The sequence below is a fragment of the Pipistrellus hanaki genome, assembly GCF_964339955.1.
Source record: "Pipistrellus hanaki genome assembly, chromosome: 1".
NCBI lineage: Eukaryota > Metazoa > Chordata > Mammalia > Chiroptera > Vespertilionidae > Pipistrellus > Pipistrellus hanaki.
The window spans coordinates 169,305,168-169,321,783 of NC_140503.1; the positions used below are offsets into that span (position 1 = coordinate 169,305,168).

At 36.6% G+C, this 16,616-nt stretch overlaps 1 protein-coding gene across 1 annotated transcript; it reads right to left on the reverse strand.

The window, feature by feature from the left end:
• Positions 1-2,456: 2,456 nt before the first annotated feature.
• On the reverse strand, positions 2,457-16,298 carry NPFFR2 (neuropeptide FF receptor 2; the record flags this gene model as incomplete). Its single annotated transcript, XM_084890299.1, has 3 exons — positions 2,457-3,227; positions 9,543-9,642; positions 15,971-16,298. 3 exons carry the CDS (start codon positions 16,296-16,298, stop codon positions 2,471-2,473), a joined length of 1,185 nt encoding a protein of 394 aa, XP_084746425.1. The 3' UTR covers positions 2,457-2,470.
• Positions 16,299-16,616: the final 318 nt, after the last annotated feature.

Sequence of the window (16,616 nt, forward strand, 5' to 3'; positions counted from 1 at the left end):
ATCTTGGTTTGACTGGAGTTTAGAAAACAATTTGTGGTGTAGATGCAAACAGGAGACAAGAGCCAGGCTTAGGTGAGCCTTGAGTGTCTATACATGCTTTATAGAGCTTCTTAAGGTGTTTTTACAAAGAACACATACACATTCACCCTCTTTTTCAGGAAGATGACTCTGCCAACTATGGAAAGAATTTAAAGACAAAGCTGAAAGCCAAGATGGGATTCAGTGATAAGTTTTATCACTGATGGGAAACAGGTAATGAGGAATTGGAGGTGATAAAAATTTTAACTAGTTAACAGATAAGGGTAAGGGACTTAGTTAAGATGACTTTCAGAAACTGGTAGAATGTGAGCATGCCCATCAGAAAGTGATAGTTTCTAACAAAATAATATTCGATGTCTCAGTACACCAACTTAGACATTATAAATAGTATTTCAGTAAATGAGGGCAGAGTTGAAAGTATAGTTGGACTTGCTCATTTACACATGTTAACTTCTCTCCCTGCAAGCAGCCCTTGTTCTCACAATATATTGTACATTGCTTCCTTGTCTAGCAGGAGGAGCTAACTCCAAGGTCACAAAGACAAGTAATGGGTTTATTGTGCAGAAGGAGGGCCTTTAAGAAAGTTGTGATCATCTGCTCATGCCTAAAAGTCTGGCTGCACAAAGTGTTATCTGAAATAGAAGAAACACACCGTTTCTTCCTCAGTTCCCTGAAAGACCCTCTCCCCTACTCATTAGCTACATACAAACTCCCTACTTTTGCCTTTTGGGGAAGATAAATTTCAAAGATCTTGCTCTCCACTCCTCTTGCTCTGGCCGAATCAAATAATCCGTTCTGCCTCCCAGCACTGGTATTTCAGTGAATGGTTTTAACCGCACATTAGGCACATGAACCTGAATTTGGAAGATTGCACAACAGAACTTCATAAAGTTTCCCTCGCTACAGGAAATAGCACTTGCTTATTCAAATATCACAAATCTTAATTCAATTAAAAACTCAACAATTATTTTCTCAAAGGCCTATATTATTGAAAAGCTTTTAGATTGAACTACATAAATGACTTGAAAAACACAATAGTTCCAAGACCAGAGATTTTTATTTGCCAGACTGTTATTTTATAATTCCCAATTTTCTAGGGACTTATATCCCCCTAAAAGCTAGCATTTACAACTATCATCAACATAATTATAACACAGGGGAATTCAGGGGGTTGCAATTCTCTTTAAAATATCAGTACCAATTTACTAAACCAGTAGGAGTGCTAGATTTAAATGTTGTGCTCGGTAGAAAATTTGGAATAATTGGTTTGGCTTTGCACAGACGCTATAGGAGTCTTAGATGATTTTTTAAATATATTTTCATTGATTTCAGAGAGGAAAGGAGAGGGGAGAGAGAGATAGAAACATCAATGATGAAAGAGAATCATTGATTGGCTGCCTTCTGCATGCCTTCTACAGGAGATTGAGCTCACAATCCCAGGCATGTGCGCTTGGCCAGAATTGAACCTTGGACCCTTCAGTCCAGAGGCTGACACTCTATTCACTGAGCCAAACCAGGTAGGGCCTTAGATGATTTTGAGTGTCCCTGATTAAGCACTTCAAAAGAGAGCTGCCATTATTCTGCCAACTGCTCCACTAAGAGATTTGCCTTTTTGTGTCACATATTCTATTAACAAGGGAATTAAATTGGGTCCTGAATCACCTCTGTAAGAATCATGGACTCAGGTAGGGCATAAACCTCACTTATAAAAAATTTAACAAATGACAGCAATTCCTATAAAACAATGCTATGATTTTTATCAACTATATTGTTTTATCAACTATATTGTTTAAAAGAAAAAAAACACACATTTAAATACAAATAAAAAAACAAAAACATTTAAATACATTTAAATACAAAAAAATCACATTTAAATATAAATTTTAAAAAAAGACAATTTTTAATCTAAAATTTCAAATAGAAAAGCAAAGGGATACTTGACAAAATGTACTCTCATGCAAAAAACTACCAATTTATCATCATATGGGAACTCTGTGTGTGGGCATTCATGTGTGCATGTATCAATAGACATAATGCACATATGCATTCATGTGTGCCTGTATCAATAGACATAATGCACATGCTTGTCTCATACACAAATAGTTAAGTTGAAAAGGTCAAGCTTTGCAATATGTTGCTAGAAAACAGATTTATCCAGGCAAACATATTCGTCATTTGACATATTTTACATGCTGCAAGATTGGTTATGAATATAAAACCATTTTTGTTTACTTTTATTTTTCCAGAGAGGGCTTTCTCTACATGTTTTCTTTGGAACATTATTAGAAATAACTGAAGTACAAAACAGCATTTCAATATATAACACAGTGGAGTTGAAATCACCACCCCAGCTCTTTTTATAATCTCATTGTTATTGGTAGCTCCTCCTCATTCTTCCATCAATTTCTGTTTGGGGTTTCCCACACTGTTTCTACAGAAAATTTTCCTCATGTGTGTCTTGAATTGAAGGTTCGTGGGCTAACTGGTGAGATGTATTTATGACCACGTTGTTTTCAGCTCGTAGGGCAAAGGCTTCCTTGGACTGTGCTCTTTTTTGGCAGAACTTGAGGTGAAAAGCATCTTCAAAACCACGGCGAAAGTTCTCATTGAAGAAACCATAAATGATGGGGTTGATGCTGCTATTGCAAAAGGCCAGCCAGTGTGCAAAAGGGTAGATGTAGATGTTGATGACCTGTAGTTCATTTGGAGACAGCTCAGCGTAGTCTGAGAGCATCATCAGAGTCCACAAGGGCAGCCAGGAGAGAATAAAAAGTAGGGCCACAATCAGGAGCATCTTAATGACCTTCTGCTTCTTCTTGGGCACCACGTGCCACTGCTTCTGGTTCTGCTTGCCTGTGTGAAGCACTGGCATCTTGAAGAGTGAAATTCCAATCCTCCCATACATGATGACAATGAGGAACAGGGGAGCCAGGTAGATATTAGCAAACAGCACAGTGGTGTAGATCTTTCTCATTTCCTTATTTGGCCAGTCTTCCTGGCACCAGTAGATTGGCATGGTTTTATTCTCTGAGTTGAGTTTTACCTGGTAATATTTGTCTTCTTGTACATGTAACATTATTGCAGATGGGGAAATAATGGCAATGGCCAGGACCCAGATGATCACAATAATGACAACTGCTGTCTTGATAGAGAGCTTTGGTTTAAAAGGGTAGACAACACTCCGAAACCTGTAATTAAAGGCAAATATCAGTTGAGGCAGTGCCTCATAACTTCTGACCTGTGAATGACATTTATTTAAGTGATTACCACATTCTTCTCAAAAACATAGAAAGTTACCATTAGTAGTAGAAAGGCATGCATTGCCATTTTCTGTAATTGATAAGAGATACATTTCAATGAAAATATAAATAAATGTATATTAGACACCATTATTAATAAAAGTAATAGTAGGAACTACTGTGTATTGAGCATGAATATGTAATACTCTCTTCCATTATTTTCCATTGTTTGCATGAATTATCTATTTAAGTGCCATCATTTAAAATGAGAAAACAGCCAAAACCTGTTTGGCTCAGTGGATAGTGTCGGCCTTCAGACTGAAGGGTCCCAGGTTCGATTCTGGTCAAGGGCATGTGCCTTGGTTGCAGGCACATCCCCAGTAGGGGGTGTGCAAGAGGCAGCTGATCGATGTTTCTCTCTCATCGATGTTTCTAACTCTCTATCCCTCTCTCTTCCTCTCTGTAAAAAAAATTAATAAAATATATTTTTAAAAATAAAAAAAAATGAGAAAACAGGCTTAGAAAAGGTAAAGATATTGCCCATAAGTACACATAATTGTGACACAAGTAGTTTACCTTTAAAGCCCATATTCTTAACCTCTTCTTCTTCATGCCCTTCTGAGGCCCTCTCCCATGTTAACTGTGTGCTTGACCATTTCACTTGCCTTGGCCAATGGGACATTGGCAAGCATGACATAAACACAAGCTTTTTATGCCCTTGTATATTGGGGCTTGTCCTTTTGGAATGCTTCCTCTTGAAAGCCAGCTACTGGGTTGTAAAAATGCTTGAATTAGATGAGAGACTGTGTGGAGAAAGACCCTAGGGCATGAGAGGCTGGTCATTCAGAATGATACAGCCCTAGTTTAGACCCCAGGGTAATGCTGCAGCAGTACTGATTTCAGCTATAGCACACTGAGCAGAAACACAGGAAGCAATCAACCCATCTACAGAATCATGAATCATACTAAGCAATTATTATTTTGAGCCACTATGTGTTTTGGTGGTTTGCTTCACAGCTATGAGAGTTGAGTTTCTATTATGAATTCTGATTATGCACTTTCCCAAAGGTCTATGTTCTCTGGTGAACATAAAAATTCAGCATCAGTATGTATAGTGAGTCTGATTCACTTTACTGTTATTTTGTTCTTATGATTCTTCCTATTACTATTACTGATATTCATTATGTTAATTATAAAATAATCATACCATAATTTTATATTTTTATAATTATAATTTTATAATTTTTGAGAAGAATGTGAGAATTACTTAAGTGAATTGTATAATATTTAATAGTTTTCAAGTTACAATAACCTATTTAATCTTTGATTTTTGTGTTGAAGCTATACAACATAAAAGTTAAGAAAATTATTACTTTCCAGATCTGCACTTAAGAAAACAGAGCTTTGGCATGGTTCAGTGGCAACTCAAATTAATTTATCTGACATAATTTCATGTAATGAGTAGTCAGCTTGAGCTTTGATTGCTCTGTTGTCCCTTAGAACCACTTCATCACAGGCATAAGATCTTCTGTCTTAACCTCCAAGTTTTCTTCTAGTTTTCTGGTCAGTGAGTCCTCCCATTTACTCACCAATAAATTACGGGTAACTTCATAGGCACAATTCTAGATATTTTTCTCTTTTTGTAAACCAACTATGAGAACCACAAATATTTTACTTATTGGTTCATTCAACAAATATATGCATCAGAAAGACAAAGATGAATAATAAAGAGAATGTTCCCTGCCAGGAAATTAGTCAATGAAAATACTGTGTAGTTTTTCTCATCATGCTAGAGTTTGAACTTGGCCAGTGCATTAGTCAGGGTTCACGAGGGAAACAGAACCAACAGGATGCATAGATATATTTGAAGATGTTTATTATAAGGAATTGACTCATGTAATTATGTAATTGAGAAGTCCCAAGATCTGCAGTTGGCAAATGGGAAGATCAAGTCTGAAGGCCTGGGAAGCAGATGAGCCATTGATGTTAAGTTCCACTCTGAAAAATAGTAGGCTCAAGACCCCAGAAGAAGTGACATTTCATTTTCAGTATGAAGGCAGGAAAAGACTGATGTCCTAGGTAAAATCAGGCAGAAGTTTTCTCTTACTTATAGGAAGGTCAGTCTTTTTGTTCTACTCAGGTCTTCAACTGATTAAATAAGGACTAGCTACTACAGAGAAGGCAATCTTCTTTGCTCCATTGATTTACTCTATTCTTTTTTTCAATCTCATAAATAGTAGCCTCAGTTCAAAACACTGGTCATAAGGATGTTCAGTAAACTTAGATGAACTCAGTGAGAACATTAACAAAGAGATAGGAAGCATAAAAATGGAGATAGAAAACATAAAAAAGAGCCAGTCAGAAATGAAGACTATAATAGCTGAAATGAAGAATATATTAGAGGAAATCAACAGTATATTAGATGAAATAGAGGACATAATCAGCAATTTGGAAGACAAGGTAGTGGGAGAAACCTAATAAAAACAGCAGAAAAAAAAAAAAGAATCAAATAGTGAGATAATTTAAGAAATTTCTGGAACAACATCAAGCATAACAATATTTACATCATAAGGGTATAGGAAGAAGAAGAGAGAGCAAGGGATTGAAAACCTATTTGAAGAAATAATGACCAAAAACTTTCCTAATCTACACAAGTGCAAGAAGCACAGAGAGTTTCAAACAAACTGAATCCAAAGAGGCAAACATCATAATTAAAATGTCAAAGATGAAAGACAAAGAGAGATTCTTAAAAGCAGCAAAAGAAAAGCAGTTAATTAACTACAAGGAAGCTCTCTTAAGACTGTGAGCTGATTTCTTAATAGACACTTTGCAGGCCAGAAGGGATTGGCATGAAATATTCAAAATGATAAAAAGCAAAGACCTATAAACAAGACTACTCTTCCCAGCAAGGCTAACATTTAGAATCAAAGGAGAGATGAAAAGCTTTGAAGACAAAAAAAAAAAAGCTACAGGAGTTCAGCACAACCAAGCCAGTATTATAAGAAATTTTAAAGGCCCTGCTTTAAGGAGAAAAAAGATTAAAAATATGAAAACTAAAATAGCAATGACTAGATACCTATAATTACTTTAACTGTAGATGGATTAAATGTTCTAATAAAAAATGTAGGGTGCCTGAATGGATAAGAAAACAAGCCTTAGACATATGCCGCCTATAAGAGATCTACTATTGGGTCGGCAACTAAGTAATTGCGGGTTTCACACATATATGGCTTCAGTTGAATTTTTAGGTTTGCAGACGTAGTACAAATGTAAAACACATTTTGTATTTGATAGTTGGCTATTCAGCTGTTAATCAGTAAAAAAAGTTTTTTGATCTGTTTTGTAGTTTTTGTTTGGCGTTCGTTGAAAAATGGAAAATCAAAAGGAACATTTTCGTCATATTTTGCTTTTTTATTTCCGCAAAGGGAAAACGCATCGCAAGCTCATAAAAAGTTATGTGCTGTTTATGGTGACGAAGCCTTAAAAGAACGGCAGTGTCAAAATTGGTTTGCCAAATTTCGTTCTGGTGATTTTTCACTCAAAGATGAAAGACGCTCTGGTCGTCCAGTTGAAGTTGATGACGCCCTAATCAAAGCAATAATCAATTCGGACTGTCACAGTACAACACGTGAGATTGCAGAGAAGCTTCATGTATCACATACATGCATTGAAAATCACTTAAAACAACTTGGCTATGTTCAAAAACTCGATACATGGGTTCCTCACGAACTGAAAGAATCACAGTTAACGCAACGCATTAGCAGCTGCGATTTGCTAAAGAAACGTAATGAAAATGATCCATTTTTAAAACGACTGATAACTGGCAATGAAAAATGGGTTGTTTACAACAATATCAAGCGGAAAAGATCGTGGAGCAGGCCAGGTGAACCAACTCAAACAACATCAAAAGCTGATATTCATCAAAAGAAGGTTTTGTTATCAGTTTGGTGGGATTACAAAGGAATTGTCTACTTTGAACTCTTACCACCCAACCGAACGATCAATTCTGATGTCTACATTGAACAACTAACGAAATTAAACAATGCAGTTGAAGAAAAGTGGCCCGAATTGACAAATCGAAAAGGTGTTGTATTCCATCATGACAATGCAAGGCCACACACATCTTTGGTCACTCGGCAAAAATTAATGGAGCTTGGTTGGGATGTTTTGCCACATCCACCATATAGTCCTGACCTTGCACCATCTGATTACTTTTTGTTTCGATCTTTACAAAACTCCTTGAATGGTAAAAATTTCAATAATGATGATGATGTCAAATCGTACCTGATTCAGTTTTTTGCTAATAAAAACCAGAAGTTTTTTGAACGTGGGATTATGATGCTGCCTGAAAGATGGCAAAAGGTCATTGATCAAAATGGGCAATACATTACAGAATAAAGTTATTTAGTTCCATGAAAAAATTGTCTTTGATTTTCTTTAAAAAATCCGCAATTACTTAGCTGCCGACCCAATAGATTGAAAGACACGTGCTGGCTTCGGCAGCACATATACTAGATTGAAAGACACATAGAGACTGAAAGTAAAAGAATGCAAAAGGTATTTTATACAAATGGAAATGAATAAAAGCTAGTGTAGCAATACTTATATCAGATAAACTAGACTTTAAAGGACAATAACAAAAAAACAGAAGGACATGTCACAATGAGAAAGGGATCAATCCAATAAGAGGATATAATCCATGTAAACATCAATGCACACAATTCAGGAGCACTTAAATAAACAAAACAAATATTGATACACAAAAAGGGAGAGATTGACAGTAATCGTAGAAGACTTTAACACCCCACTGACATCGATTGATAGATCATTCAGACAGAAAGTCAATAAAGAAAGAATGCCTGAAATGACACATTAGATTTCATGGATTTAGTTGATATTTTTAGACCATTTTACCCCAAAAAGCAGAATATACATTTTTTCAAGCACACTTGAAACATTTTACAGGATAGATAATATGTTAGGCTACAAAACAAGTCTCAACAAATTTAAAAAGATTTAAATCATATCAAGCACCTTCTCCAATCACAATGGTATGAAACTATCAATTACAAGAAAACCTGAAGAAAAATACACAAACACATGGAGTTTAAATAACATGCTACTAAACAATGAATGAGTTAACAACTGAATCAAGGAAAAAAATAAAAAGATACCTTGAGATAAATAAAATGAAAACACATGACTCAATCTGTAGGACACAACAAATGAAGTTCTAAAAGGAAAATTCATAGCAATATAGGCCTACCTAAAGAAACAAAGAAAAAGCTTCAATAAATAATTTTTTACACCTAAAGAAACTAGGAAAGGAACAAACAAAGCCCAGAGTGAACAGAAAAAAAGCAAATAAATATCAGAGCAGAAATAATCAAAATAGAGCCCAAAAGAGAACATATGAAAGAGCATTAAGCCCTTGTTAGTGTTGCTTAATGGTTAGAGCATTGACCTTCACACCAAAGGTTCCTGGGTTCAATTCCCAGTCAAAGGCACATACATACATGGACTGCGGGTTTGCTCCCACCTCTGGTCAAGCATGTGTGAGAGGCAACCAGCTGATGTGTCCCTCTAACATCAATGCTTCTCTCTCTCTCTCTCTCTCTCTCTCTCTCTCTCTCTCTCTCTCTCTCTCCCTCTTCTTCTCCCCATTCCCTTCTACTCTCTCTGGAAAGCAATGAAGAATATCCTCAGGTGAGGGACGGAGGGAAATAGATCAATGAAACCAAGACCTAATTTCTTGAATTAAAAAATTAAGATAAATACAATTAATAAATATTTAGCCAGACTCATCCAGAAAAAGAGTATGCAAATAATAATAATAATAATAATAATATAGTCTGATAGTAACAGGACATAGTAAATTTAGAAACTTAATGTAAAAAAATATCTTTGTTATAGAATGGTTAGTATATGTTTAAATTTATTCTCTATACCTGTAAACCAAATAAATTAGATCTACATGATAAGTTCCTAGAAATATATTAAAACAGTGTAAATAATGATGAAACAATAGATTAATATTAAAAATAGAATCTATCAAGTTTTTATGTCAATAATTATACTACATTTTATGTTTTTTATCTGTGTGTGTGTATATATATTCTCTTTATATACATATTCTATGTCTCTCTCATATATATATATATATATATATATATATATATCCCATTTATCACATTATATACTTCTCCAGTTAGGTGGATTAGTGCATGCACATTTTTCTGGATTCAGGTTGTGGTGCTGACTTACCTATCCATTGCTATTGCAACCAATGTGAAGACAGAAGCCGCAACGGATATTCCTTGAACCAGACCACTAATTTTGCACATTGTGCTTCCAAATGGCCATCCTGAAAGGGAAAAGGAACAGTTTAGTCTTGAAAAAAAACATCATTTTTTACAATTTCACTGAAAATATATAATAAACAGAAAAGCATGAAATCAAGAATGATATAACTTTTCTAAATGGTATTCATGGAACAATCAATAGTTCCCATTATTTTCATTAGTATCTTCAGGGCTCTGTTTTTGGTGTGTGTTTTTTTTAGCCTTCTAACAATATCAAAACATTCTAGGCACGATTGCCTACCAGCCCAATCACCCCCAACTGCCCTCCCCTGCTGGCCTGGTTGCCCACAACTGCCTTTCCCTGAAGGCTTAGTTGCCCTCAACTGCCCTCCTCTACCGGCCTTGTCATCCCCAACTGCCCTCTCCTGAAGGCCTGGTCGCCCCCAACTGCCCTCCCCTGCTGGCCTGATCACCCCCAACTGCCCTATCCTGCCAGTCATCTTGTGCCAGCCATCTTGTGACCAGATGGAAATGACCATCTTGTGTGAGGGTGTGATGGTCAATTTGCATAGTACCTCTTTATATAGGATGTCCTTTAAATGAATTAAAAAAAAGAGAAAATCATTTTCTAACTTAGAAATGTACCCTATAAATTATGAGGAGCTACAGGAAATAAAATTAATTTTTATCAATAATAATATAAGCATAATATGCTAAATAATATGGACAGCTGAACAACCTTCTGGATAGATTTTGTGCATCGGCCTCTAGTTTATATATAATGTGATGATACATATTAACACAGAGGTATTTTGTTATGTGACAGATGTTTGTGCTATCCCAAATTATATACTTAAGCCTTAAGCCCTAAAGTGATGGTATTTGGAGATTCAACCTTTTATAAGTAATTAGGTTTATTTTTTCCATTTTATTTATTTATTTTCCCTTTTTTTATTTTATTCAATGTATTGTGGTGGCATTGGTGTGACATTGGTTAATGTGATCATACATGTTTCAGGTGTGGGTTTCTATTAGATATTGATGAGGCCATGAGGGTTTTGCCCACATGATGAGATTTATAAGAGGAAGAAAGAAAGAGTTCTATCCATGTACATGCTCAGAGGAAAGGCCTTGTGAATACATGGCAAGAGGGTGGTTATCTACAAAACAGGAAAAGTACTCTCACTAAGAACCTGACCATGTTGGCACCCTGATCTTGAACTTCAAACCTCCAGAATGGTAAGAAAATAAATTTCTGCTGGTTAAACCCCGTCTATGGTATTTTGTTATAGCAGCAAGAGCCGACTAAGATATCCTTTCAGAATAAAGAGCACTCTACATGGACAAAAGTAGTCTATTTGAATTCTTTCGTAAGTGAACTTCAGTTGCCAGAATTTTTATAAAAGATGTTATAAAATTATTATAGCAGTTTGATATTCTAACCACCCATCTGCTATTATAGGAAAGTATTTATTCTTTCACTAGCAGATATTCTAGTTTTCCAAATGATGAATGCTACATATTTCTCAAATTTTGAAAATGTATCTCTTAAAAAGATCCTGTACTTTATTTTAAAAGATATTCTTACCTAATTAAAAATATTACCAGTGACCTAAATAATCCACATATATCTTAAAAAACAACAACACAACACTCTTCATTCATCCAGACTATTTGCAATAGGAGCTTGAGTGGCTCTACTGAGTAAACCAAAAGAGAACGTGTCTTCCAAGTCCTAAAATTTGGTTGTTTGTTTTAGTATTATTTTTTAACAAAAATACAAAAGAGAGTGTACAGAAAATTAAAGAATAAACATACAATTTATCTCATCTCCCTCCCCAACTCCACTAAAATGATAGCACTAGACAAAAATAACATAAATCCATAGAAATTGAGATGGCAGATACTACTGAAAGTAAAGTTGGGCAAACAAAATGATTGGCTGAATTATGTATAAATGGCTTTTTCTCAGGTGGGAAGAAGAATGGAGGTTACTCACTAAGGAGGTAGAAGCACAGTGTGTTCTAGACTCTGCATCATTAGGTACAGGCGGAATGGATGTCTCAATGTTGCAGAAATAAATAAATGCAATACTGTTGACCATTCAATGTGGAATGCAAATGTCAGTCAGCCTTGTATACTATGGTAGTAGATCAGATGATTTCCTTCTGGGAAAATATTCTTCCAAGAACAGTGCTATGCAGCTCTTAACAGTTGTGGGTTTCCCAATGAATGGCCCAGACTAATGAAGCTGCAGGTAGTCTTAACACAAATCCTCATACATGCAGTAGTTCAAGGAAGCACTACAGTGCCTCCTTCTGAAACACAAGCAGCTAAATAGCAGTTGACATTAGGGGAACGGAAAATATAAAGATAGTCTAAAACAAACTGGGGGGAAAAAAGAAATTTAGGAAAAAAACAGTATGAGGCAGACAAATGGAAAAAAAAAAAAACCACAAATCATTTTTTAATAACCTTAAAGATATAACACATTTTATCCATGAAACATGTACAATAGAGTGTAAGAAACACATAAAGCAGGTCAAAGATTTTAAAATATTGTGACATAAATGAAGAACTCAACATAAAGTCTGGAAGAGAAAATTAAGAAAATCATTGAAAAGTAGAACAATAAGGAACAGAAAATGGAAGAAAAAAACATCTCAAATATCTGATTAATTGGAGTTGAAGAAAGTAAAACAATAAAAACTTCTACAAGAAAGTTTCCAGGATATAAGAGAATTTTTTTTTTTTCTTTTTTTGCTTAAAATGACCTAGTTTGTGTCCACCACAAAAAATGAAAAATAAACAAGACACCATAATTCAGAACACTGAAGATAAAGAGAAGCCCCAAGAACTTTCAAGGCAGAACAACAACATAACAAATCATGAGCATAAAAACCAAGAGTCACTGGATTTTTCAACAATAATATCAGGTTTTGGAATAAAAATAGAGCAGTCTCTTTAAATATTTTGAGAGGGGAAAATGCCCAACTTAGAATACTTTATATATCTAATTAGTCACGTCTGAGGGCAGAAAAAAAAAGAATATGTTCGGATCTATAAGATTTTAAACATTTTAATCTCAATTCACCCTCTCTCTGGAAGATAACAGAAATAAAAGGAGCGTAAAAAATGGCATCCAGGCAACAGAGGATTGGGAGAAGTAAAGAGATTGTTAGGGTGTTAGTGAAGGGGCATTGCAGAGCAGGAGCTGAGCTCCCTGCCTGGAGGGCACTGTGCCTTGATTGGAAAAAAACATCGAAGAGTACCTGGAGGGTATTTCCAGGAAAAAATAAATAAAGATGCAATTTACAGGTTATGTACCATGTTTGAAAGTACTGACAAGAAATCAATACTCCTGAATGTGTATTTGAAGACACATATTACTACCAGGTACACACCCCAAATTAAGCAGATGAAAATATGATGCCTTTGTCAAACCCAGGAAAACAAAAATCATCTTATAAGAGAAAAATTGCTATCATAGCACTCCTCTTGGCTAATCAGGGGTAAGATACATATAATAACAGGAATGTAAAATCTGAATAGTGATTCAATAAAAAACGATGATACTATATAATAGGAGAGAAATATGCTAACTATCCGTTATGCTGTGAGCGTAATGACTGGTCACGTAATGACCAGACCATGGATCTGCAGGAAGGTGGGGCAGCGAACTATAAGCGGGTGGTGGAGAGCTATAGGAGGGGACAGGGCAGCGAGCTATGGGGGGTGGGGGAAGTTACAGGAGGGCGGGGCAGCAGGCGGAGAGCTACAGGAGGGTGGCAGCGACCTACTGGAGCATGGATTCATGTGCAGGGCTACTAATAAAATTATATTGAGAGAGTAAGAGTAGGAAAGAGGGTGAATATACATTAGTGTGAATGTACACTTGTGGTTTTGTATGTATATGTGTGATTACATTTATACAGAATTTCAGCTACTCTTTTTTAAAAAAATATATTTTATTTCATTGATATTTTTTACAGAGAGGAAGGGAGAGGGATAGAAATTTAGAAACATCAACGAGAGAGAAATATTGATCAGCCACCTCCTGCACACTCCCTACTGGGGATGTGCCTGCAACCAAGGTACATGCCCTTGACTGGAATTGAACCCAGGACCTTTCAGTCTGCAGGCCGACGCTCTATCCACTGAGCCAAACCGGTTTCGGCTTCAGCTACTCTTGTTGCTCCCCACTTCACACTCAATAGCATCTGACATGCAGTTTCTATGGATTTATGTTCTTTTGCCCTAATGCTGTCATTTCAGAAGAGTCTGGTAAGGACAACTACCTCTTCTGGTAGAAGAGGATTATGAAAGTAAATTACATCTCTACAGTCTGAAGACAGCACAATATAATGAAAACACACTAGTTAGAAATATGATAGGCATTACCAAAAATAAAGTAAAAATTGCTCAATGTGGCTGCCTCCTAGGAATGCAAATCAGAGGCAAGGAAGGGTAATGTATATAAAAATTTTTGAAATAATAATTTAATTGTAAATATTTACAGAGGGAATATTGAGAGCATTTGTTATTTGTGACTAGGTTTCTTGAGAACAATTATGCTCATTTTTATCAATTCTTTTTGTCTAGCACAGTACTTTGAAATTGAACATCCTTGATAAATATCATTATTTAATGATAAACATCACAAAGACACAGAATCTATGAACAAGAGATGTTCTGAACTCCCACTCCAAAGAAAGGAAGGAAATAGGTGAATCCTACAGAGAAACCTCTTATTCTTCAGTAAATTGATGTTGAATGTTATGAAAACATAAGAACTATGACATGGCTCATGCTGCTCTAAATTTTTTTAATATATTGCTATTATTTCAGTATTTTTCTTATATATTAGGAATATGAATATCTTGAGTACAATTCATTAATTAGTAGCAAATACTTGTTAAGCAGGTACTATGTATCAGAACTCTACTGGGAATTGGAAATATACCGTTCTTATACTTCCAGAGTATATAATGTAGTGCAAAGGAAGTATCAATAGTAATGCAGCCCAGAAATAATCTATGGTAGTACCTATTACTTACTTATATTGCACATGTAAATTTCCACTGATGAAATGTCCACATTTTGAGAAACCATTGGGACTGCTGTTCCATCTTACATCAAAAACTGTGGAAAATATCCCTAGCTAACCACAGAGAGTCTAAATACCCTATATAATAAAGAGCTAATGTGCAAATGGTTGTCCCACCCTCGCATCCTCATGCCCTCATGTCCATGCAGTCTTGCACTGGGGCTGGGGGACCTGAGGCCAGGCCAGGGGACCTGAGGCTGCACCCTTGCCCCTGCATCAGGGCCAGGGAACCTGAGGCCAGGCCAGGGGACCTGAGGCTGCACCCTGTGCTCCAGTGCCAGGACTAGGGGATCTGAAGCTATGCCCTGGAACCTGAGGACACACCCTCTAACCCACCACTGGGGCTGAGGGACCTCAAGCCATGAGACCTGAGGTTGTACCCCATTTTCCAAAACCAGGGCTAGGGGACCTGAAGCTGTACTGGGGAACCTGAGCCTGCACCCCCCACCCAGTAGGGCTTGATGTGGGACCTGACACTTCGCCCTCTGCCCAGTAGGGCTTGACGGAGGACCTAAGACGCGCCCCCCTCCCGGCACCAGGCCAGGGGACCTGAGGCTGAGCAGTGGCAGGAGCCTCTCCTACCACCAGGCTGTGCCCCTGCCCTGTGGGGCTTGATGGGGGGTGGAGCCAGCCGGGTCTGGGTTTCGCACAATTTCAAGGTTCATGCAGGTGGGTAGGGACTTGACTCTAATTCCCGTGGCTTGCCACAGACTCTGACAGGAGGGAGATTTTCATATACAATTTTACTGATTTTCTTTCATCTCTGACACTTCTATTATAGGGAAAGGACAAATAGCAATATTAAAATATTTCCTCTAATTCCCTTTTTATGTGCACAAATTTTGTGCACTGGGCTACTGGTATATTTATATTAGGTTAAAGAGGATACATTAATTGAAACCAGCCTGACCAGTTCCTTGAACTTTACAGTTCATAATATTCTCAATAATATTTCTACCATATTATGTGTGCTCTGAATTGTATTAAGTAAATTCAAAGTCTTCGGTAACATGTGCTAGATCTCACTTTCTGGTGACCTTCAGCGAATACTGTAAGGTGAAGAGATTAAGATGTACAAATTGGCAGTTACAAAATAGTACAACAGAGGGAATATAGCCAGTAACATAGTAATCACTATGTATGATGCAGAGCTGGTACTAGACTTTTTGGGGGGATCACCTTGTAAGTTATATAAATGTCAATGAATAGATTACTGAGCCATAGCTGCAGGGAGATGGGATATTTTCTCATATTATCAGTGCACTGTACACAAGTCAACATACCTGCTATAATGTTGTCCAGAAGTGTGATAGGCATACAGAATATGCCAATTAGCAAATCGCTTATGGCCAGGTTCAAGATGAAGAGATTAGTGATTGTGTGCATATGTTTGTTCCTCATTACAATGAAGCAGACCACTGTATTTCCCACCATGCACAGGAAGAAGATCAGAAAGTAGGAAATAATGAAGACCGCTGCCACTTGAGCATGATGAAGATAGTAGTTCACATAGGTAATATTGATGTCTGAGTATAGATCAGGCTTTGTGTTATTGACACTCAAAACATAATTCCAGTTTTCTGAAAAGTTTGAGTCCCACTCCTCACTCATGTTGGATCTGAACAAAGGAAAGACAGAAAAGAAAAAAACTTAGAGTTTCAGAAGGACACTTGTAAATTATATAAAAATGTGGAGGCTTTCTATAATAATCCACAAGTTTTACATGAAATTGAGTTATAAATAAGGCATTCAGAGTATTAAGATCTTTCACCAAGATCATTTTAACAGTCCACTTTGTGGCATAGTAACTCGTTATTCTATTTTTATTTCCTCAATATACTCTACTAGAGGCCTGCTGCATGAAATTTGTGCACTGGGGGAACCGGTCCCTCAGCCCAGCCTGCCTCCTCTGACAGTCCAGGGGCTCTC